This window comes from Canis lupus, chromosome 18 (assembly GCF_003254725.2).
Source record: "Canis lupus dingo isolate Sandy chromosome 18, ASM325472v2, whole genome shotgun sequence".
NCBI classification, from domain to species: domain Eukaryota; kingdom Metazoa; phylum Chordata; class Mammalia; order Carnivora; family Canidae; genus Canis; species Canis lupus.
In genome coordinates, this window is record NC_064260.1 from 41,754,234 (window position 1) to 41,779,713 (window position 25,480).

The window sequence follows — 25,480 nt, forward strand, 5'->3', positions numbered from 1 at the left end:
GCACACAAGGCCTGATAAAAGTGGGTTTAAGAGAGGCTGAAAGAAAAGAAATTAAACAGAAAGCTCTTGAATTCTGCTGTCGCAGTGAAGAGCTCTGAGGTTGTAGACAGTAACAAAAGAGAGTAGAGATCAAAAGAGGGGTTTTGTGTGTGTGTGTGTGTGTGTGTGTGGTGAGAAGGAGAAATAACAGCATGTTTGCTTGAGGAAACAACTCAGTAAATGGGAGGACGCAGAGATGAAGATGTAAGAGAGGAGAGAACTGCTAGAACGGTGTCCTTGAGCAGGTGACCTGGGGAAAATGTAAAAAGGTTACCCTTCCGTAAGTTGAGACACTTCATTTTATAGTAACAGGAGAGGAAGGCAGAGTATGCGGGTACAGATGAAGGCAGGTAGGGAAAAGGTGGTAGTGGGGGAAATTCTCTTTTTGATTTTATTAATTTTTTAAGCGAAAAGGCAAGCTAAGAATGAGGAGGAAAGGGTGGTGTTGTTGCAGGGTGGAGAAGTTGTGAAATACTCGTCTAGGACAATAAGCAGACAAGGGAAATACAGCGCGTTTGCTGGGCCGCAGTATGGACCCACTGGAGGTTTAGAATCACGTCGGAGGTGCAGAATGGCCTGTCTGTATGGCTGTATATTTTTCTCCAGCCTTGCTCAGCTGCAGATTTGGATTCAAAGTTGTAGTTTTTACCACGGCATAACAAAGAGAGAGAGAGAGAGAGAGAGAGAGAGAGAGCGCTTGGCAAAGGAGTAATTCAAATGGAATTTAAGCAGAGCTAGAGGGAAATCTCAAGGGAATTGGGGAGGGGAGGGCAGTGAAAAGGTGGTAGAACAGTGGATCATAGGTGGGATGGAGGGATCGCATTGCTAGAGTTGAAGTCCTAGGAGTAAGCTGGAAAGATGGGGGGTGGGGGGCGGGTCGTGGTCAGAATAGGATCAATGCGACAGAGAAGGGCTGAACTCGCTGGGAATAAATAATAATAACAGAATTGCTTAACACATGTTGGCTATCGACGAAAAACCCTTTCCCCCTGAAAATCAGTACTTTCCCCCAATACTGAGCATCCACTGTGCCCTACATACGGGGAGAGCCACAGTATCTTCCAAACATCCCGATCAGGAATGGAACGAAAGGTAAATTCCTTTCACGCAGGCAAGTGAGCATGCAGATCATCTCAGCAGGTCGCGCGAAGCCTCTCCCGAACGCGCGGTGCCAGAGCACGAGAACACACGAATACAGACTCTTGAAAATTCAGATTCCAGCACAAAAGCTCCCTCCCCAGGAACTCCCCCCTCTCCCCATTCCACGTGTCGCCGAAGGCCGAAAAGTCGACCAGGCGATTTTTACCGACCGCCAAGGACGACCGCGAACTCGGACCCCGGCAGAGGGCGCTCAGCTGCCCAGACTCCGCGGACCTCGCCCCTCCCGGGAAGCTCAGCCCGAGCCCGCAGCCCGCCGCCCGCGCCCGGGTTTTCAAAATGGAAACAAACCCGGCCCCGCCCCCGGCCCTGAGGACGCCGGGAGGAGGAGGAGGAGGAGGAGGGTACCGCCCCCCGGGGAGGGGGTCCCAGCCGGCTGGGCGAAGGTTCCCGCGAGCACAGTCGGCTCCCCACGCCCCCCGGCCCCTTTCTCTTCTGGCTTCCTCCTGCCCACTCTCGCTCCTCAGCCAACTGACGGAAAGCCTCGTAACGAGCGGTCGGGAGCACCCTCCCTCCTCCGCAGCCTCCTCACCTGTCCGCGTCTCCGCCCGCCCCGCCCCCGGAAGTGACGGTAGCCTCTCGGCCCGGCTCGCGTCCCGTCGGGCCTTGCGGCAGCGGCGGGAAGATGGCGGCGGCGGGAGCCCTGGAACGGAGCTTCGTGGAGCTCAGCGGTGCTGAGCGCGAGAGGCCGAGACACTTTCGGGAATTCACAGTTTGCGGCATTGGTACGGAAAGAGCCAATGAGAATGAAATCCGATCCTTCCCCTCGGGCTCCTCCCACGGGTCCCTGCATGACCCCCGGTTCATACTCCTCTAAGTCCACATGCCTATAGTCCCGGGATCAGAGCTTCCGTAGTGTCCTACTTCGTCCTCTTTTCTTCCTTTTCTCTCTGTATGGATTGTCATTCGTCACTCTCTGCTTTCTCAGCGCCCTCAGTCTCTGTCATCCCGAGAGAACTGGGTGTGCAGGCTGACCGCCCTCCTTTTGCAGGGACTGCAAATGCCTTGGCTGGAGCCGTGAAATACAGTGAGAGCGCGGGAGGCTTCTACTATATGGAAAGTGGCAAGTTGTTTTCCGTCACCAGAAATAGATTCATTCATTGGTAAGTGCTGTGGTCGCCCAACCTCCCTGGAAGGTCGGGTTTTGGGGCCTTTGAATTTTCGCGGCTGTTGCCAAGAGTGTCATTCTCCGAGGCGGTAAATGGACAAGTCAGGAAAAGAGAAAGACTGTTTTCTCTTGATTGCTGAATCAGGAGAAAATTAAGGAAATGCAAAGGTCTAGGAGAGATGCCTTTGCAGGCAGCACTGGAAGCAGAGGAAATGAAGCTTATGGGATAAAGCCCCAGAGACCAGTTTTCAACTTGAACTCATTGTGTTTTTATAGTGTATTACGGCTCTCTTCATTCTACAAATACATTTGAGCTTCTTCATGTCAGGCACGGTGCTAAGTTTACTAGAGATGAAGTGGTGAACAAAAGCAACCACGTTTTCCATCACGGAAGAAGTTGTAGCTGTTTGAGAAAAGATGTGGAGCCACCTTTCATGGGGCAGTTTTATGAAGGAAAAAGACAGAAAAGTAAGGGACCACAGTATAGGTGTATAAACATAAATTTTTCTTACTTGCCTCGGAGGAAAAGTGTAGGGGCTGTGAGACGCTAATGAGAGGACCAAATGTTATTGGTAGAACAGAAACGCCTTCACAGCACATTTAACCTGAGATCTGTAGGACGTGAAAAGTTGGCCAGGCAGGGGGTTGCGGAGAGAGTAGTCCAGCAGCTGGGATCACCATATATGCAAAATCTATGAGGTAGAAAGAACTGGGCAGGTTTGACAACTGACTGGTGGTCTTTGTGGCTTAAGTTCAGCGGGTGAACTGGAAAGTGATGTGAGAGATGCTGAGATGGGGTGGGGACGGGGGTGGTAAGCAGGATGCAGATCCTTCCTAAGGATTTTGGATTTTTTTCCCAAGTACATTGACTAATCATTGGAGGGTCTTAAAGAGTTACTGATTACTAACATCATCAAAATTGCATTAAGAAAAAGTCAGTTTAGGAAAATGGATTTGGGTTAGGTAGGTATGATACAAAAAAAAAAATCTTGTTTTTATAATGTCTCAAGTAAGAGGTGCTAATGGCTCAGTTGTGGGAGTATCTTGGAAAGGAGAAATAGATGGATTTAAGACATGCATTTAGGGATCCCTGGGTGGCGCAGCGGTTTGGCGCCTGCCTTTGGCCCAGGGCGTGATCCTGGAGACCCAGGATCGAATCCCACATCGGGCTCCCGGTGCATGGAGCCTGCTTCTCCCTCTGCCTGTGTCTCTGCCTCTCTCTCTCTCTGTAACTATCATAAATAAAAAAAAAAAAAAAAAAAACATGCATTTAGAAGGTAGCTTTACTAGAACTTGGTGATAGATTGAATGTGGGGTAGAAGATGGGAAGAGAAATGGAGGGAGCAAAGACAGTTCCCTGGTTTCTGGTATGACTAACAAGATACTGGGTAGTAGGGTTGCCTTTAACTAATATACAAAAGATGGATTTTGGATAGATGTGAATAATTCTTTCAAATATATTAAATTTGAAGTACCTATGTAGCAACCCTTCAGAAATATCATGTAGGCATTGATATTTATAGGTATGAGGCTCAGAAGAAAGACCTATGTCAGACATAAAAATTAAGAAATACTTTTCTAAGGCAGCCTGGGTGGCTCAGCGGTTTAGCGCCGCCTTCAGCCCAGGGCCTGATCCTAGAGACCTGGGATCGAGTCCCACATCAGGCTCTGTGCATGAAGCCTGCTTCTCCCTCTGCCTGTGTCTCTGCCTATCTCTCTCTCTCTCTCTCTCTCTCTCATAAATAAATAAAAGTAAAATCTTAAAAAAAAAAAAAGAAGAATGAAAAGAAATACTTTTCTAGTAAGTGTTTAGGGATTGAGAAAATAGGAAACAAAACAAAGTCCCTACTCTCATGGGAGGAGATAGGCAATAAACAATAGTAATCCCCCAAAATAAGTAAGTACAGCTTGTCTGGTGATGAGTGGAATAAAGAACAGGGAAGCAAGGTTAGAAGGAAAGGGGATGCCTGCAGGAGATGATCTTTTATTTGGGAAAGACCCAGTGATAAGTTGACATTTGAGCAGAGGAAGTAGGTATCTGGAGGATGAAATTTTCAGGTAGAACCTTCTTTTAAAAAAAAGGAACCAAAATGTGAAGAATCCTGAGACAGGGGCTTATTTGTTCAAAGAATGGCAAGGGGCCAGGAATCTGCAGCTGCGTGATCACAGGATAGAACAATAAAGTAGCCGAGAGTCAAAATCAGGGCTTTGTTGGTAATTTTAAGGCTTTGAGTTCTACTCTGAGTTAGATGGGAAGAAGCCAGTGGAGGGTTTTAAATGAAGAAGTGACATGATCTAAGTTGTGTTTTTAGAGGATTGCTATGGCTGTTATGTTGAAAACAGAGTATATAGCAGGGAAAGACTGGGAGCAAGGAGACGGATTAGGAGGTTGGTGCCACAGGCCAGATGAGAGACGATGGCAGCTTAGACCAGGATAGTACTGGTAGAGGCAGTGAGAAATATTCTGATTGTGGATATGCTTTAAAGGTGAGTTTGTTAGAATTACTACTGGATCAGATGTAGGGTATACAAAAAGAGAAGAGTCAAGAATGACCTCCAGATTTTTGGCTTGAGCAACGAAGTTACAGAGATGCCATTAATTGAGTTGGAAAAGAGTGTAGGTAAAGCAGGTGTTTTTCAGGTGTGCTACTCTAGGCATTCTGTTTGGGACAGGTTTCATTTGAAATCCCTGGTAGATATCCAAGTGGAAGTGTTGAAGCAGTAGCCACTTCAGTGGAAAGTTTGGGCTGAAGATACAGATTTGGGGATTGCTGGCATTAGATGGCATTTGGGATCCCTGGGTGGCGCAGCGGTTTGGCGCCTGCCTTTGGCCCAGGGCGCGGTACTGGAGACCCGGGATTGAATCCCACGTTGGGCTCCCGGTGCATGGAGCCTGCTTCTCCCTCTGCCTGTGTCTCTGCCTCTCTCTCTCTCTCACTGTGTGCCTGTCATAAATAAATAAAAGTTAAAAAAAAATTAAAAAAAAAATAAAGCTGTTACACTGAATGAGATCACCTAGAGATCACCTGCACTATTGGCATTTGGGGCCAGAAAAGTCTTTTTGTGGGGGACTTCCCTGTACATTGTAGAGAATTGAACAGCATCCCTGGTCTCCACCCAGTTCAGACCAATAGCACCCCCCTCCCAGTTGTGACAAGCAGAAATATCTCCAGACACTCTTAAATGTCCTTACAGAGTGGGGTAGAATGAGAACTTGTGTGGATGAGAGGAAAGAAGAGGTCTGAGGACTAAACACTGGGGGCACTCCAGTATTTAGGAAGATAAGGAGACCGGAAAGTAATAGCTAGGGAAGAGGTGAATGAAACAAGAATGGTGTCCCAGAAACTAAGGGAAATATTTCAAGGAAAAGAATCAAAAACTGTTAAGTACTGCATATAAGTCAGAGAAGTGAAAATAGACCTTTGAATGGTGGAGGTCATTGGTGAGCTTGTCAGAGACTGCTCCATTGGGGTACAAACACCCAAAGTGGCTGAGCTCTGGAGAGAAGAGGAGGACAAGAGTTATGAGAACAACAACTCTGTAAGGGGCATTGCTGTGAGAGAAGCAGAGGAATCAAATGGTAGCATGAGGACCATGCAATGGTGTGGAAGAAATAGAAGAGTATATTTATACACAGTCAACAGCAATCATTAAAGGATTGGAACTGAAGAAAGTGAGGTGTTAGAAAAAATATAGATATGTCAGAGGGGGCAGCCCGGATGGCTCAGTGGTTTAGCGCCGACTTCAGCCCAGGGTGTAATCCTAGAAACCCGGGATCAAGTCCCACGTCGGGTGCCCAGCATGGAGCCTGCTTCCCCCTCTACCTGTGTCTCTGTCTCTCTCTCTCTGTGTCTCTCATGATAAATAAATAAAATCTTAAAAAAAAAAAAAAAGATACGTCAGAGGAAGTGTGGGAGTGACTGAGCAAGGAGCTAGTCCTTAAAGAATGAAAGAGGTCAGTAGGTAACTGCAGTGGGCAAGGGTCACAAGTGGTATCTAGTTGCACACACTTGAGAGCTGAGTGGCTTGGGCAGGGAAGGAGGAACCCAGAGTGACAGTGACGAGCAAGCAGGACAACTGTGCTCTACCTTGAGAACCCCTCCCTACAGGGAGTGTGATAGAGAAAGCTTACCACCATTAGAGAAGGCAGGTGGGAAGGGGGTCCTCAGGCAAGATCCAGGACCTACCTTTAACCATAAGGCAGGAGAGTGAAGCAATTGCTCAGAGATGAAGATGAGGATCCAGAAAACTGTGCTGATGCCATACCATGAGTTAGTAGAAGGTAGCCTGAGGAAATCGTCAGAGTTCACATGGTACGTACAGCTTTGGGAGTAGATGAGATATGCCTTGAGAGAATATGTACAGTAAGCAGATAAGATGACCCAGGATCAGGGTTCGAGGAAATAAAAAGTAGGAGTCAGGTCAAAGAAGAGAGAGAACGCCTAGAGATAGGAGAATAAAACCAGGAGAGGGTAGTATCACAGAAATCAAGAGACTTCAGGACAGCATGGTCAAGTATGTGGAATGCTGCTAAGAGGTCAAGTAGGAGCAAGACTGAGGAATCCAGTGGAATTGGTGTGGTGACATTGGTGAGAAGATGGCAGGTGGGAGAGTATGAGGGAGGCGAGGAAGTAGACAAGACATGGCCACAGAGGAGAAAGATACTGGAATAGCTACATCATGGCAGGAACAGGGCGATAGAGAGCAGCCAGGGAAGAGCATATCTGACTATGGAGAGAAAGTTTTAAAGAAGGAGAGATGGATGCAGGAAGGACATACTTGAGAAAGTCAGAGATTGCCCTCAAATTGCTGGAAGACTTGTTCTTTGGGGAAGTATGCAGGCAGTATGGTACACAAGGTGATGAGAAGTTAGGGCTTTCCCAGCATGGTGTTTTCTATGATTCAAAGCTACCATATGGCAGAGATGCACCTGAAGAAGTCTGCCCTGCATCCCAGCAGGAACAAGTCATAGAAGGGGAAATAGTCAAATTTATTAAGGTCACTATAGTATGATGCTGTGGTACTAATAGTGGAGACCACGTTTCATTGCAAGTGATGGAGGTGTGCGGTGTGGATTTCTTTATAGTGGGACTTAATTCCATTGAGTATCATCATTCTAAATAAACGGGCCATCAAGTTTGGAAATGGCTTTATCGTAATAAGATTTGAATTTTATGTTCTATGTTTTGTAAGTCAACGTATTGTGATGGTTCGGATTGTAAAAGTTGATCTGAATTTATTTACCCAGAGCTTTCAAATTAGGAAAGTTCACTTGGAAACTACTCCCATATATTTCAAAGCAACACTCAGAAAGAAAAGCATAAACTTTGTAAACAAATGTCTCTTTTTTAATAGGAAGACCTCTGGAGATACATTGGAGCTGGTGGAAGAGTCACTGGATGTAAATCTGTTGAATAATACAGTTCGCCTCAAATTCCAAAATTGCAGCCTCTTACCTGGAGGGGTTCACATCTCTGAGACTCAGAATCATGTGATAATCTTGATATTAACCAATCAAACAGTGCACAGATTACTTTTACCACACCCTTCCCGGATGTATAGGAGTGTAAGTTGGTTAAGTGTAATATCCTTTGTATCCCAAATTACTTTTCTGGCTGTCAGAAATTTAATGCTGGAGCAATATCCTTTGGAAATTGAAGGAAAATTGGCTTTATTAGCCCTCACCAAGCATACTTTGATAGTTACTATTTAAAATGATGAGATACAAAAAAAAATAAATAAATAAAAAAAATAAAATAAAATGATGAGATACATTTTTAAGTTGAAGAAATCATTTAAAAAAAAAAAGAACTACCTTTCCTTTTAGGCTCAATTATTTCTTACTTAAAAGACTTGTAGGGGCACGTGGGTGGCTCTGTTAGTTAAGCATCTGACTTCATCTCAGGTCATGATCCCGGAGTCCTGGGATCCACCCCTGTTTCAGGCTCCTTGCTGAGCAAGACATGGCCACATCCTCCCTCTCTGTCTGCCCCTCCCCCTGCTCATGCAGGTGTGCATGCTCACTCTCTCAAATAAATAAATAAAATCTTTAAAAAAAAAAAAAACTTTTATAGCAGGGTTGAAAGGAACTGAGGAAAATTCAGCGTATTCTGATTTAATGGATTTTTCTTTTTCATTATTCCACAGGAGTTGGTAATTGAAAGTCAGATGCAGTCCATATTTACTGACATTGGAAAAGTTGACTTCAGGGATCCTTGCAACTCTCAACTGATTCCCGCAGTACCTGGACTCTCCCCTAACTCTACCACCTCGGCAGCCTGGCTTAGCAATGATGGGGAGGCTCTGTTTGCTCTACCATCTGCTTCTGGGGGAATCTTTGTTCTTAAACTGCCTCCTTATGACATACCTGGTAAGAATGGGAACTGAAAAAAAAAAAAAAAATGGGAACTGAACTTGGACTTAATTTTAAAGAAGGAATATTGGCATTAAAACACCTTAGAAGTCCATATCCATCATCCAAGGCAGGAATCGCCTCTCTACACCCTTTAAATGATCACTCAGTGTTGCTTACCTAAGGAGTCTAATGCTTTTACTGGGTTTTTGTTTTTTGTTTTCTGAGAAGGAAAGATTTTATACAGTGGATGAGGAATTGTAAACCTTTGGAGTGTGGGAAGACAGATGACTGTAAGATAGCCTATTCTGAGGCCTGTAGTAGAGACAAATTGACTAGTTATCTATCTTCAGGTTGAGGTTCTATAATTAAATTAATTGACACAAGGAAGTTTGCTGCTGATAACCTGCTCCAAGTCACCACTATCTCTTGCCTGGGTTATTGCATTAGCTTCCTAAGTATCCCTCAGATCCGTACTTACCTCTCTACAGAGACTTTTGGGACAGACCTACACATTTAAAACCTTAGTAGAGTCCTGTCACTTCATTGCTCAAAGCCCTTGAATAAGGGTTTGTTCTTAATTAATTCTGAATAAAACCAAAGTCCTTGTATCGCTTTACAGTGACCCCCTGCTGCCTCTCTAACCTCAGCTTCTCTTTCCCTTCACCTTCTATGCACTAGCCTCATGCCTTCTTGCAGTTCCTTGAACATACCGGGCACAATCCTCCATCAGGGCTTTTGCCTGAGATAGTCTTTCTCCAGCTACTAGCTAGTTGCCTCATTCCCTCAACTCCTCTAAGTCTTTAATCAGTGATTCCTCAGTGTGAGGCTTTCCTTGACCACCCTTTCCAAACTGCACATACATACACATGCATCCCCCACCCCAGTATTCTCTGTTTTCACCTATTACCATTCTGCTTAATTTGTTTACTGTCTCAGCTTCTGCCTTCCTCCCAGTGGAATGTAAGTTCTATGAGGATAGATGGTTTTTTATGTTTTGTTTACTACTACATCTTCAGTACCTAGAACTGTGCCTGGCACATGAAAGGAAACCAGTGATTCTTTTGGAAAGAATGATTGTTCTGAGCAGTAGAGTTACTGTTTATAAATGGCACAAATTTGCCCTAGGAATAGGTGAGTGTTATTTTTATTGATCCAGTAATGATTCAGAGTATTTTAAGTGGGATGTATGTGGATAGGCTGCATCTTAAAACTTTTTTAGTATAGAAACATAGAAGCTTGTCATCTTTTGTAAGGCCCTGATTCGTGGTTGCATCCTTCTTGTTGTTGGGTTTCTCTGCGTCTGGTCAAGAGGTTCCTTGGATATCATTGGTCTATTTTCAATCTTGTAGGGATGGTGTCAGTTGTGGAACTGAAACAGAGTTCAGTAATGCAACGACTGCTTATAGGCTGGATGCCAACAGCCATCAGGTAAGTGGTGGCTGGTAGGTAAATCAAAGGGCCCAAGAATTTAATGTTTGCACTGGTCAGCACCTATTAGTAATTCCAGTCTTCCTTAAGGCAGAGAAGCATCATACTGGAAAGGAGAGGAGTCTGTAAAACATCACATTCTATCTTAGGAGAGCCACACTTTGGATAACTTGATAGCAAAAAGTGATTTTCTGTATATATCCTCACAATATTCTTTTCAGAGCTCTGCCCTGACTTACCAAATCCAATTTTATGTAATATTAGAAATAGAAAGTTTTTGATGATTAGAAGTCTATTCCTGTCTTATGTAGAACCTTTTTAAAAGTATCATAGTGATTTATTTTAAGTCAAATAGAAAATAGTCTTACACCAGTACGCAAGTGCCTGGCTTTTTCTGTTGACTAAGAGTGTACATTTAAGGCTGTATTTTATCTTTTTAATTACAAATTCTAGTCCAATATTTATAATACTAAAACCCTAAAATCAGGCCTTATGTTTTTAGAGGTGATCAGGGGCCTTCAGATCGTCCCTTTGCTCTTGCTGTCCATTGTGTCGAGCACGATGCCTTCATCTTTGCTCTGTGCCAGGATCATAAACTACGAATGTGGTCTTATAAGGTAAATACTACATTTATAGTTACTGGAAGTTAAAATAGGAGTGTGAATTATAAGAAAATTGAGGTCAATCTTGCTGTTTCTCTCAAAGATTATTAAGATCACTTTGTTTGGAAATCATGAGCCATTTCTAGACTCAATTCCATTTAGCTTTATTTTTCACACATTTCTCCTCTTTTATATATATTTTTAAAATTATGAATCCTACAGGATTAAAATAGTAGAAAATACTCTTCACTTAAGAGGAATAAAACTTTTAAAAAGGAACAAATGTCATTTTTAAATGCAAGTCGATAAAATAGTTTTTAAGATTCATAAAACAGTTAATGATTTTATCAGACTGAAGAGATTTTCATCTCAGCCTTTAAAAAAACCTGTAGTGTCCCTCAACAGATAAAAGAGGAGGAGTGGTAGATGTCATGGGTGCATCCTTTAAAAGAGGAGTTTGTTTTTCTAGCTTGGATATTCTTTGACGCTACTTGTTGACTCATCTTGGGCAGGACCAAATGTGCCTGATGGCAGCCGACATGCTGGAGTATGTTCCTACCTTTAAAGATCTTCGGCTTGCTGCTGGAACTGGACATAAATTACGACTTGCTTATTCCCCTTCAATGGGACTCTATGTAGGGGTATACATGCATGCGCCAAAACAAGGACAGGTATGAAACAACTAAGACATCTGTCAAGCTATGCTATATGTACTGATGTGAGGAAATAGCTTAGAGTTACTGGATCTATTTAACTCTTCACACCAGTGTAGGTACTTCAAGTGTTGTTTCTGTGGAGAGGAGGGGTCTTGTGCTAACATGTGAATTAAAAGATCTTGAAGAAGTCAAGATGAAAGGGAATAGAGAGTTTAAAGGAATTTGAAAGGAAAAGTTAAAGCCAAACAAGAAAGAGCCAATTTGGACATCTGGGTGGAAAAAATGGATTTATGAAAGGGAAATAGGTGTTATTGAGTGGTTGGAGGGAAATTAATTTTTTTTTTAAGATTTTTTTTATTCATGAGAGATACAGAGAGAGAGAGGCAGAGACACAGACAGAGGGAGAAGCAGGCTTCTCGCAGGGAGCCCGATGTGGGACTTGATCCCGGGATGGGGATCACACCCTGAGCCAAAGGCAGATGCTCAACCTCTGAGCTACCCAGGTGTCCCGGAAATTAATTTTTAGAAATAATTTTGTTCATCTTCCAAACACAAGTTGTGTGTAGATGAGGTATTTAGGGTGTAATAAAATGGTATAATTATATAATAAACAACCATTTGTTGGATAGTTTGGCATGATGCCAGGCCCCTTATGTACATTAATAGCAAATACTTAGGACTGTGCTTACTCTGGACTCACATATTATCCATTTACACATATTATCCATTTAATCCTAATAATATTCCAGTGAGGTAGGCTCACTATGCTGGAGGTGCCCATCTGGGTGCCCCCTTCACTCCTGTTGGGCTCTGATGCCCAACTACAGGTTGCCCCTCTATATGGATGCCTTCTTTACTATCTTTGGGCTGAGACTCTGCCACCCCCATTCAGTGGACACCCCTCTTTCCCCTTGGGCTCTGATCACTGGTACAGACTGCTACTTTGTGTGGACCCCCTCCTCATCCTGCTTGAGTTTTCACCCTATACCAGGCCTTCCATATGTGTGGAACCCTATACCTTACTCATGCATCTATACTCTAAGCCAAATGTGGATACTCTTTTTACTGTCTTGGGCTCTTTTTGTTTTTAAGATTGATTGATTGATTGATTGATTTGAGAGAAAGGGAGAGAGGCTGGGGGGTGGGGGCTGCAGAGCAGGAGCGAGTGAAAAAATCCCAAGTAGACTCTCTGCTGAGTGCAGAGCCCAATGCAGGGCTCTGTCTCACAACCCTGAGATGACCTGAGCCAAAACCAAGAGTTGGATGTTCAGCTGACTGAACTACCCAGGTGTCCCTTTACTTCCTTGGGCTCTTGATTCATCCCATGACCTGTCTTTGGTCTCAATTTCCTAGAGTAGCCCATGGAACTCAGGAAAATACTAACTTACATTTGCCAACTTACCATGTGATAAAGGATATAGATGAACAAATAGATGAAGAAGTATATAGGTGAGGTCCAAAAGTGTCCTGATTTCAGAGGCCTCTGTCCCTGTCATGTTGTGGTGTGCCACCTTCTTGGCACATGGGTGTGTTCATCAATCTGGAAGCTCTCCCCATACCATACTTTAGGGGTTTTTATGGAGGCATTATTTAATTAAAAAAAAAAAGTCTTTTATCATCCAGGAAATTCCAAGGGATTTAGGAGTTCTGTATAAGATGTTCCTATCATTCTATCACTCAGGAAATTACAAGCGTTTTAGTTCAGTGTCAGGAGCCAGGGAAATATATATATATATTTCTTATTATTTGACAGATTCTCATAGAGATTATGTTGGTTCTATAGATGATACTGAAAAATATTGCCATCTTAGTATTATTAAGCCTTTTGGTCTGTAAACATGGATGATGTTTTGTAGTTTTCAGAGTGTAAGTTTTGCAGTTCTTTTGATCAATTTATTTCTAGGTATTTTATTCCTTTTAATACTGGTATAAATGCAATTATTGAAATAAAATTACTAATTTTTTTCAATTTTTACATTGCACAATGCAAGTTTATAGAAAAACAGTTGGTATTGGTATATTGATCGTGTATCTTGCAACTTTGCTGAGTTTTTCTGTTCTGATACTGATACAGTAGAATCTTCAGAATGTCTTTTTTTTTTTTAAGGTTGATTGATTGATTTGAGAGAGGGAGAGCACGCATGAGCAGAGAGAGGGACAGAGAACATGAGCAGGGAGCCTGATACGGAGTTCAATCCCAGCAACTTAAAGGCAGACACTGAACTGACTGAGCCACCCAGGCACCCCCTCAGAATGTCTCATATACAAGATAACCTCATCTGCAAATAAAATTTTATTACTTTCTTTCCAATTGAATCAACTGAATGCCTTCCCCCCCCCCCCCCTTTAAATGCCCTGGATAGATCTTCCAGTACAATATTGAACAGAAGTAGGGAGAGCTTACATCTTTGTCTTGTTGCTGATCTAGGGGAGAAAGCTTTCGGTGTTTCACCATCGAGGATGATGTTAGCTGTGCATTTTTCATAAATGCTCTATCATGTTGAGGAAATTCTTGGGATCCCTGGGTGGCGCAGCAGTTTAGTGTCTGCCTTTGGCCCAGGGCGCGATCCTGGAGACCCAGGATCGAATCCCACGTCAGGCTCCCGGTGCCTGGAGCCTACTTCTCCCTCTGCCTATGTCTCTGCCCCTCTCTCTCTCTCTCTCTCTCTCTCTCTGTGACTATCATAAATAAATAAAAAATTTAAAAAAAAATTCTTTCTACTCCTAGTTCATTGAGTGTTTTTATCATGAAAGGGCATTCTGTTTGGTGCCATTGCCTTGATTCATGTTAAAACACCAGTAATTTTACCCTGTATTTGGGCTTTTGCATCATCAATGCAAAAATATCAACACAGTGAAAAAGGCAAATAATGCGGTATTATTATGAAAAGATTTTCAGCCTTGAAAGGGGTCAAGGGGCTGGCTGGCTCAGTTGGTATAGCATGTGACTCTTGATCTCAGGGACGTGAGTTTGAGCCTCATATTGGATATAGAGAATACTTCAGAAAAAAATTAAAAAGGAAAGGATTTCAGCCTCCTCCCTGTTTCAGCAGTCTGTGGCCTACATTTTCAGAAGCAGGCTAAAAGATTCAAAATTGAATGTAGGAGTACTGTCAAATTGAGCAGAGCTTTTTTTTTTTTTTTTTAAGATTTTCTTTCTTTGAGAGCGAAAGAGAGAACACATGAGCGGCAGAGAAGGGAGGGAATGAAGAGGGACAAACAGTTTCCCCGCTGAGTACAGAGCCCTAGGCAGGGGGTCGGGGGGGGGGGGGTGACCCTGAGATGATGACCTGAGCCACCCAGGCACTCCTGAACAGAGCTATTATTTCCTTTGTTTTGAGCATTATGTTTCTATCAGTGAAGCCTAAAATCAGATAAGCTTGTAGTCCTTCTTTTTCCCCTTTATAAAAACTGCTCTACAGCCTGTTTTTTCCTGCTAATCTGCACAGTTGAAGTTTTTCTTTTATCTGTAATATTTTACATCCATTTCTATTAATTTCATTTGTTTCTTGTTTCTCTTTTGGTTCTTTGGATTCTAATTCATTAGTAAGTGTATTTCTTTGGTCATTCCCAGTTTCTTGTTCTCATTGATATTATAGACATGCCACTTGTATTCCACCTAAGACACTAATACAACTCTCAGAAGTTCTGTAGACCTATGGTGTGTGATCTGTGGAATGGTCCTGGACCACAAATTCTTGGTTACCAGGTTGCAGTAAAATAACTGCAGAAGTGAGAGAAAACTTTTAGACATTTTTAGTGGTTTTACTTTGCTACAGACATCCACATTCAAGGTTTCTCTATTTTATAAAAGTATCAATCTGCAACAGGTTGAAAATTTAAAAACAACAACAACAACAAAAAAAACTAATCCTTTACCACAGGCAGTTTGAGAAGCTCTACACTAGTCCAGCATTTTTCCAACTCGTTTTTCAGCTAGAATCTATAATAAGATATATCTTGCTTTGCTACTGAGTATACATTGTGATGATGGACATGTAACAAATATTTTCATGAAACATACTTAACCTTTACTGGGAGTAATGAACTGATGAACTCTGATACTTTGTTTTTTTTATTTGTTTGTTTCTAAAGATTTTATTTATTTATTCATGAGAGACCGAGAAAAAGAGAGAGGCAGAGACCTACGCAGAGGGAGAAGCAGGCTCCATGCGGGGAGCCTGATGTGGGACTCGATACCCATATTCCAGGATCATGCCCTGGGCCTTAAGGCAGACACTCAACCACTGAGCCACCCAGGTGTCCCTTTTTTTTTTCTTTCTTTCTTTTTTTTTTCTTTTTTTTTTTTTTTTTGAATACTGGCTGAGACCTACTGATTTATATCCCACTAAGGAGTTGAGACCTGCAACTTGTAAAATACAGCTTTAGGCTAGGGTGAATATAAACACTGCATTTGTTTTTCATTTTTTATGGATTCTTATTTTTTTCCCAAAAGGGACTCTCACTGTATATTTTTCTTTTACTACTTTCTAATGGACAGTTGCTTGTGTTATAAAGACAGAACCATTGTCACTCATCAATTTATGGTGAATTTTCTTCATCCAGAAAAAAATATTTAAAATATCCCTTAGGAGCACCTGGATGGCTCAGTTGGTTTAAGTGTCTGCCTTAAGCTTGGGACATGAGCACAGGGTCCTTGAATCAAGCCCCACATCGGGCTCCTTGCTCAACAGGGAGCCTGCTTTGCCCTCTGCCTCTGCCTGCCACTCTGCCTGCTACCCTGCCTACTTGTGCATGCTCTCTCTCTCTGTCAAATAAATCTCAAAAGAAAATATCTATTAAATATCATTTTTGAAATTGAAAATTTCTGTTTTGGTAGTAGAATTAAATACTGTACTTGATTTTAGAGTTTTGTTTTTGTAAGGGTTAACTAATACTGATTTCTATTTCACATACATATTTTTTTTTTTTTAATTCATTCATGAGAGACACACACAGAGAGAGAGAGAGGCAGAGACACAAGCAGAGGGAGAAGCAGGCTCCATGCAGGGAGCCCGACATGGGACTCGATCCTGGGACTCCAGGATCACACCCTGGGCTGAAGGCGGCGCTAAACCGCTGAGCCACCCAGGCTGCCCTCACATATATTTTAAATTGTCCCTAGTATAGGGCACTTGAATGCCTCAGTTGGTTGAGCAGCCAACTCTTCGTTTTGACTCAGGTCATGATCTCATGGGTCATGAGATTGATCCCCACATTGGGCTCCGTACTCAATGGGAAGTCTGCTTGAAGATTCTCTCCCTATGTGCCTTCTCTCTCTCTCTCTCTCTCTCTCTCTCTCTCTCTCTCTCTCTCTCTCTCAAATTAATTAATTATCTCTGGTACTTTAGCAAAAATAGAAACTTAAAAACAGGCTTCTGACCATAATGAGATACCACCTTACACACTTGGGATGGCTACTATCCAAAAAAACCCCAGAAAATAGCAGGGTTGACAAGGATATGGAGAAATCGAAACCCTTGTGCATTGCTGGTGGGAATGCAAAATGTTGCAACCACTGTAGAAAACAGTGTGTCAGTTCCTCAAAAAATTGATCATAGCATTACCCTGTGATCCAGCAAATTCCACTTGTGGGTTTATACCCCAAAGAATTCAAAGCAAAGTCTCAAAGACATATTTATAGCATTATTTACAATAGCCAAAAGACAGAAACAACCCAAGTCTTCCTTGACAGATGAAGGAATAAACAAAAATTATTTATACATAAAATGGAATGTTATTCAACCTTAAAAAGAAAAGAAATTCTGATACATGCTACAACATGGATAGACCTTGAGGATGTTATGCTAAGTGAGGTAAGCCAGTCACAAAAAAGAAAATACTGTTAAGGTACCTAGAGCAGTCAAGTTCATAGAGACAGAAGGTGGAATGGTAGGTGATGGGGGCTGGAGGGAGAGGGGAGTGTGCAGCTGTTTAATTATTAGTATAGTTTCAATTTTACAAGATGAGAAAAGGTCTGGAGAGAGGTTGCACAATAATGTGAATGTATTTAACACTACTGGACTATAGGTTAAAAATGGTTAGGATGGTAAATGTTTTGGGTATTTTACCACATTTTTTTAAAATATTGGTTTCTGAATGTTTCTAACTCTTAGGAAAGTAGCATGTTGGGATCCCTGGGTGGTGCAGCGGTTTGGTGCCTGCCTTTGGCCCAGGACGCGGTCCTGGATATCCGGGATCGAATCCCACGTCAGGCTCCCAGTACATGGAGCCTGCTTCTCCCTCTGCCTGTGTCTCTACCTCTCTCTCTCTCACTGTGTGCCTATCATAAATAAATAAAAGTTTAAAAAAAAAAAAAAAGAAAAAAAAGGAAAGTAGCATGTTGATTACTTCGAGTAATAAATTATCAACTTATGTTTCGACAGTTCTGCATTTTCCAACTGGTGAGCACTGAGAACAACCGCTATAGTCTAGATCACATTTCTTCCCTATTCACTTCTCAGGTAGGTTGGATCATTCTTTGCATATCATGCACATACTGGAAAGACATACTGACTGATGCAACTATGTTATAAAGGGATGGAAATCTTAAAATGGAATATTTAACAATATATGCAAACAAAATTCCATGGTACTCTTTTTTTTTATGTTTTTACTTCTCATCTTGATAAAAATTTAAGTTACTATAAGCTATTAATCTTTCTTATTTTAACCTCTTTTTCCCCACATTTCCCTGTAGGAGACACTGATTGACTTTGCCATCACCTCTACAGATATCTGGGCCATGTGGCATGATGCTGAGAACCAAACAGTTGTGAAATACATCAACTATGAACAGTATGGATCACTTACTTCTGTCATGCTGCCTCACCCCAAGGAGTTTGATACTTAGAAAACAGCAGAGATTTTTATGTAACCAAAGTCAAGTGTTTGCATTGAAAGGATTCAGCCCTGGGTTCGCCAGTTGTTATCTATTTTCTGAAACTCTTTTGTATTTTGTGTTATTTCTTACTTTTTGGTTTTAGAACAAAATGAAGGGTACTTAGGGTTGGAATGAGATAAAATACCATATTTCTTGAGAGAAATGGTATGTACCCGAAATACTTGTAATTTGGGAGTTTTCTTTGCTTCTGAACACAATGTTTCTGACAGCCACAACTTCCAAAAGATATTGCAGCCCCTTTGGGTTCTCAACTTTCTAATAAGAAGAGAAATTGATTGTATAAGTATAGTGCTTTTCAAACCGTAACACAACTTAACGTGTTGATAATAACTAATATTATGTATATTAGGTCTCTAATATTTTTAGTGTACAGGATAATAGTATAAAATGCTTTAGTAGTTACAAAATACATTAAAGAAATAATTTTGAATCAAACATTGGTATACCCCTGAAATAATTTGTGTAGGATTCCCTGGAATACAATTTAACTCCTTAACTAAACTAATTAAACCTTAGGGATCTCTCTTAATCCTGTATTCTAGAACAGAACTATAGGAATAGTTGAGCCACAGCTCAGAAAATATGAGAGTACTCCTTATAGATAGCATTCAACAAAGTGGTAAAAAGCAAAGACTCTGGTATCAGATGAGAGTTTGAGTCTGGTTGTGAAACTGAGTAGCTGTGAGATGCCCTAAGCCTCACTTTCACCATCTGCAAAATGGGGTTAAAACATCCTTTGGAGTTACCATAAGGCTTACATGAGTAATACCCTTAACTACATTTAGCATAGTGTCTAATATATAGTAAATGTACACTATAAGTAAGCTATTATTTGTAGATTTGTGATTAGTGTTTTAATTTCAGGAGGATGCCTGTTAAACTAAGATACTTCTGTAAAGACAAACTGCTGAAAATAAGTTTGTTTGTTTGTTTGTTTATTTTAAGACTTGAAAGATCAACAGCAGGGGTGCCTGGGTGGCTCAGTCAGTTAAGCATCTGCCTTCAGCTCAGGTTATGATCTCAGGCTCCTAGGATTGAGCCCCACATTGGGCTCCCTGCTCACAGGGAGTCTGCTTTTCCCTCTGCCTCTCCTCTCCACTTGTCCTCCCTCTCTTTCAAACAAATAAATAATTAAATATTTTTTAAAAAAATCAACAGCATAAGCTTTTAGTTAATTTTATGTAGACTGATGGCCTTTTTTTTTCCCTGTAGTAATGCTGCAGGTCAATGGAATTCGGTTTTTATGCACTCTCTGCCAGAGGAAGAGATCATTCTCAGAGATGATCAAGACCCCAGAGTAAGCAACATTAAAGTTTTATATAAGGGTATGATTTACTCTGATCATTAGTTTGAGAAGAATCAGTTGTATTAGTCCAAGTTCTTTCAGCTGCAGGTGAAAGAAACCTCAAACTGACTTAGGCTTAAAAGGAAAATATATTGGGGCACCTGGGTGGCTCAAGTTAAGCGTTTGCCTTCGGCTCAGGTCGTGATCCCAGGGTTCTGAGATCGGGCTCACTGCTCAGTGGGGAGCCTCCTCTCCCTCTGCTCATGCTCTCTCTCTTGCACTCTCTCTGTCAAATAAAACCTTTGAAAAGGGAGTGGGGGGAACCTATTGATTTGAGAAGCTGAGAATTACCTAGCTTCAGCCATGGCTGAAACAATGCTTTTCAGAGCTTAATCTTTCCTTTGTCTCTATTCTGCTTTCCTCCTTGATGGGTTTATTCTCAGGAAGGTTCCCTGAGTATGTGCCTTCCAGGAATTTAACAACCCCAGAGGAAAGAGAAAGCCTCTGTCCCTGGTCCTGAAATAGACTCATTTACCTGGCTTGAGCCATGCTGATTTCTGACATAGTGAGCCGAAGGAATAGAATAATCTGGCTTGGCATGAGAAACCTGTCCAATCTGCTTTTTGCTCCTGTGGAGATGATAAAGTCAGTTTGAGTATGGGTCAAGGAGGAATGGTTCCCCAGAGAAAGCTAGGGATTAGTTAGTAAAAGAAGGGAAGTGGATCGTGGGCAGACATAAACACTAAGTATCCACTATACTGACCATGTTGGTATATGCATATAAACTAGAAATCAGATAAATTCTGTTAGCAATATATGCTATGAAGAAAATAACTTTAGGGATGCCTGGGTAGCTCAACGATTGAACACCTGCCTTCAGCTCAGGTCATGATCCCAGGGTCCCGCCTGTGGCTACCCGCAGGGAACCTGCTTCTCCGTCTGCCTATGTCTGCCTCTCTTTGTGTGTCTCTCATTAATAAATAAATAAAATCTTTTTTAAAAAGAAAGAAAAGAACTTTAAAAGGTAATACAATAGCGAGCAAAACAGGCCAATCTCCCTGTTTTTCAGAGAGCTGCCTTCAGGATAAGTAGAAGCAAAAACTTTCAGTTGATGTCTTCATGTTAAAATGAGGTTGAAGATGAGGGGCCCTAGGTCATTCCCTAGAACCTCAGTAGAAAGAAAAAAACTTGAATGAAGGTCAGTCAGGTTTGCTACTTCCTGGCAAATCTGATTTAAAAATTTGGGCAAAATAATTAGGCAACATACAACTAACCATTTTATTTCTTTCTACTTCATTTCCCTAACTACAGCTTATTGCAAATTTTTGTTTGTTTTTACATGTAATGCCTATTCTTGGTTTCTTTTTTATATGTGAGACACTTTATGGATGGTGTAGAAGCCAGTTTAGTTTAATTGTTCTCTTCCCTGTGTGTATCACCAAGAAACTGGGTTTGCCTTTCCCATTTAAGGTTGGCATTTGACAAGCTGTTTCCCAGTGGAACTCTATGAAGTACTCCATGAAGAACACACTGATTTCTTATAGCATGCCTAATTGACTCAGAGGCACTGCAGTCTCCTCAGTGTGAATAGAACTACTCTAATACTTGGTATTGCTCAAATATAGAAAGGCCATGTTCATATAATGGAAACTCAAATGTTGATGCTATTGTGATGAATTCTTCCTTCAAAATTTTCTAAATTATATCTATTTGGTGTTAATTTTTTTTAAATAATATTAATTTTTGTTTTACTGTTCTGCAGGAGATGTATTTGCAGAATCTATTTACACCAGGACGATTCATAAATGCAGCTTTATGTAAAGCTTTACAGGTCAGCAAGAAAATATTTAATGTTTATTTAAAACTACCTCTTATTTTGTCATTATCATTGTGTAATTAATAATTAATGTTGGGACGCCTGGGTGGCTCAGCGATTTAGCCCCTGCCTTCCACCCAGGGGGGATCCTGGAGTCCCAGGATCAAGTCCCACATCAGGCTCCCTGCATGGAGCCTGCTTCTCCCTCTGCCTGTCTCTGCCTCTCTCTCTTTCTGTGTCTCTCATGAATAAATGGATAAAATCTTTAAAAAAACGATTACCATTAACTTTTGTTGTTTTATATACACTAAACACCAAACCTATTTTTGCAGTTGTAGATACATGTGTTTATTAGTGTGATTGTAAAAAAAATTTGTTTCCATTAAGTAAAGACTCCCAACAGGGAGATAGACCTCTAAGTACTTTCCCAATAACTAGTGAAGCATGCCAGTGGTAAAAAAGAAATTTGTGCTTATAGTATTATAAAAAGATACCATACTATACTGCATATAATCTCAGTACTTGAAAGAAATTTCAGATGTTTTCTTAGTTTTGATGGTACTCTATTTTTGCCCTTTTGTTAATACAGTGAAGGTCTGACTTAGTTCAGAATCAAAAAACCTCTGAAAATCTAATCTTCAAAAGTCACATGCCTTAAGAGACACTTAATGCTTTACAAAAGGATTCTTTAAAGTCACTTTGGCTTCTTTAAATTGCCATTGACTTCACGGATTGCAAATAGGGAGCCTGCTTCTCCGTCTGCCTATGTCTCTGCCTCTCTCTCTTTGTGTCTCTCATGAATAAATAAATAAAATATTTAATAAAAAATAAAAGCTCTTCCCAGTATTGGATCAAATTTAGTCCTTATCCTTTTGGTGGGGACTTCCTAAAACATGTCTCTTTGCTCAAAAGCAACTAGTCAAATATTTTAGAAATCCTCCCATATTGTCTCTCTCCAGATTAAATACACCCTGTTCCTTAACTTTCTCTCAAGTGATACCCCTTCTAGACCCTTGACTTTTCTTTTACACACATTCTTAAATATATGCTTATTGGATGTTTTCTCTTTTCCCTCTGCTAAAACTTCAGAGTGACATGGTCACTCTCTCCTAAGAGGTTTTTTTCTTTTCATTCCATCAGACTTTTTATTTGCTGACAATTAAATTTATGTGTTATGCTATCTCTTGCACACTGAAATAGTAAATAATCAATCCCTAAGGCATTTATTACATGCTCTCCTCTAGTACTCACTTCTAATAGAGTGACCAGCCACAAGACCAATTCCAGCTTGCTTTTGTGCCAGTCTTGGTTGTGTGTATTGAGCATCATTTTATATCTGCCTTCTAGCTGAGCAATAGTCTTTCTAGGTTTTTTCTTTTTCTAATCCAACTGTACCCTGTTATTATTCTGTCAGATTCATGTATATCTCTGGTTTACTCTGGTCTACAGAAATGACTTCAAAAAAAAGAAAGAAAAATGATTTCAAACTTGTGATTTTTTACATACAGAAATTACTTACAGTATTAGAAATAGATGGGTATTGTGACGCCTGGGTGGCTCAGCAGTTGGGTATCTGCCTTTGACTCAGGGCTTGATCCCAGGGTCCAGGATCGAGTCCCACATTGGGCTCCCTGCATGGAGCCTGCTTCTCTCTCTGCCTATGTCTCTGCCTCTCTCTCTCTCTCTCTCTCTCTCATGAGTAAATAAATAAAATCTTAAAAAAGAAATGGGTATTTCAGCTATATTCAGTTTCTATTGTATTGAGAATGCCTCAGTGCCTTCTAAATTGAAATATTTTTCATTCAGTTTTAGGTAGTACATAATACTCTAAAATGTCTCTTAATTTTAGATTTTCTGTCGAGGAACTGAGAGGAAGTCCGATCTTTCCTGGAGTGAACTGAAGAAAGAAGTCACTTTAGCTGTTGAAAGCGAGGTGAGGTTTGGGTAGAGAAAGAATGGTAATTTCTTGATCTAGGGTAGATTGGTGCTGAGGAATTGTTCACATTGTTCACTGGACCTTATTGGTAGGAAGTATACATGTTTAAACCTTTTGAGAATTAGAGAGATGTATAGTCTATAGGGTGTAATGCATAAAGGATATTCATTTGGCTATAACTGAGTAAAATGATATTAGATGATTATGTTTTAGGAAAGAAAGATCCCAAATGGTATTAAGAGTGTCTATCTCCCTCCCCCCCGCCCTTTTTCTTCTTTGCCAGCTCCAAGGAAGTGTGACAGAGTATGAGTTTTCCCAGGAGGAGTTTCGAAATTTACAACAGGAATTCTGGTGCAAGTTCTATGCCTGTTGTCTTCAGTACCAAGAAGCCCTCTCTCATCCTCTTGCCCTACATTTGAATCCACACACAAACATGGTGTGCCTGCTGAAAAAAGTAAGGGCACTAAAGCATGTAGAACTCCTTTAGATGGTTCAGAAGATTTTTCAGAATATCTGTCATATGTTGTAGTTAGCTTGTAGCACTTTTTTTTTTCTTTTAGAATTATAGCTCATTTGTCTTTAGGTAGTCTTCTACATTACTTAAAATTTTTTTGCGTTTTATTAAGTACCTTATTAAGTACTGAAGTGATTTCAAACTTGTAAGAATTACAAGAGTAGCGCAAAGAGCTCTTGTATACCCTTCACCCAGATTCATCATTTATTAACTTCCATATGCTTTCCTTCTATACATATTTATTCTTCTTGAGCTACTTGAGAGTTAGTCATAGACATTATGCCCCTTTATCCTTAAGTATTTTATCACGTATCTTAAGAACAGTGTATTCTTACATAACCACAGCACAATTTAAAGATCAGGTAATTCGATATTGATATGATATTGTCCAATTACTTGTGCCTATAATTTTTCTTCTGATCTAGGATCCAATCTAAGATCTTGGATATATTTGGTTGTCATGTTTATTTAGGTGAATCTTGTGCTTTTGTCAGCCTTTCTTTGTCTTTCATGACATTGACATTTTTTTGAAGACTATACCTGTTTTACAGAGTGTCTTTCATATTGGATATGTCTGGTGTTACCTCATAATAAGATTCAGGTCTCAATTTTTTATACCTGTAAACATTCATTGAAAAAAGTGTAATTGGAAGATTTGTATTTCCAGGGGTACCTGTCTTTCCTTGTGCCTTCCTCCTTAGTGGATCATTTGTATCTCCTGCCTGATGAGAACCTTTTGGCAGAGGATGAGGCAGCTATATCGGATGGTAATAATAATTATTGTGTCCATATTTAAGCCCCTTCCTACATAAATCCTATGCTTTGTTTCAAGTGGATGCAAAAAAACTTTGATTGCCCCTATGACCTTTCCTGGTCAATTTACCACAATATAAATATAGTAAGGAAAACTGAAGAGGCCTAAGCATCTCCAAGACCTCAGATAGATCCTTGGCATTTAATTATTAATATTTTATTTTAGTATATACTAAATCAGTGGCTTTTCATTGACTTGAGTCATGAACGTTAACTTTCTCTTAATAGATGTGGATATTGCTCGAGATGTCATGTGTCTTATAAAATGCCTTCGGCTGATTGGAGAGTCAGTAACTATGGATATGGCAGCAGTGATGGAAATGAGTTGTTACAACCTACAGTCTCCAGAAAAGGCTGCAGAACAGATTCTGGAAGATTTGATCACTATTGATGTGTAAGGAGAATTTAGGGTAAAGTGCATTTCCTAATAGAAATTTAGCAAATTTTAGTGCCAGAATCAAGTTTTTACTGTACATTCAAGTCTATGCAAAGTACTGATTTGAAGTTAAAATGAGTTCTAAATAGGTGTCTCCGTTTTTAAACAAAAAAATCTAACACATGAATTCAGATCTGGAAGCAGACTCAAATTATGGTCTAGGAGCACCGTGGTGGCTCATTCGCTTAGGCATCTGCCTTCAGCTTGGATCATGGTCCTGGGGTCCTAGGATTGAGCCTCATATCAGGCTCCCCACTAAGTAGGGAGCCTACTTCTCCTTCTATCTCTCCCTTCAGCTTGGGCTCTCTCTCAAATAAATAAAATCTTTTTAAAATAAATAAATAAATTAGTCTATTAACTCTTAACTGAGCTATAAATTCTAAAACAAAAGTATTTTCTCACATGCATTTTGTCTGTTATTTCTGAAAAA

General features: G+C 40.8%; 1 protein-coding gene across 1 annotated transcript in view; it reads left to right on the forward strand.

Annotated features, from left to right (window-relative positions):
• Positions 1-1,764: 1,764 nt before the first annotated feature.
• The window catches only part of NUP160 (nucleoporin 160), a 46,982-nt gene continuing 23,266 nt past the window's right edge, over positions 1,765-25,480 (forward strand). Inside the window, exons 1-15 of the mRNA XM_049096375.1 lie at positions 1,765-1,922; positions 2,189-2,300; positions 7,661-7,871; positions 8,453-8,675; positions 10,010-10,088; positions 10,591-10,705; positions 11,203-11,361; positions 17,733-17,810; positions 18,047-18,144; positions 19,463-19,547; positions 21,298-21,366; positions 23,201-23,284; positions 23,571-23,741; positions 24,469-24,568; positions 24,843-25,008. Of these exons, the coding sequence (XP_048952332.1) occupies positions 1,823-1,922; positions 2,189-2,300; positions 7,661-7,871; positions 8,453-8,675; positions 10,010-10,088; positions 10,591-10,705; positions 11,203-11,361; positions 17,733-17,810; positions 18,047-18,144; positions 19,463-19,547; positions 21,298-21,366; positions 23,201-23,284; positions 23,571-23,741; positions 24,469-24,568; positions 24,843-25,008 (1,850 nt within the window). The 5' untranslated portion in view covers positions 1,765-1,822. The remainder of the gene's footprint in view (positions 1,923-2,188; positions 2,301-7,660; positions 7,872-8,452; positions 8,676-10,009; positions 10,089-10,590; positions 10,706-11,202; positions 11,362-17,732; positions 17,811-18,046; positions 18,145-19,462; positions 19,548-21,297; positions 21,367-23,200; positions 23,285-23,570; positions 23,742-24,468; positions 24,569-24,842; positions 25,009-25,480) is intronic.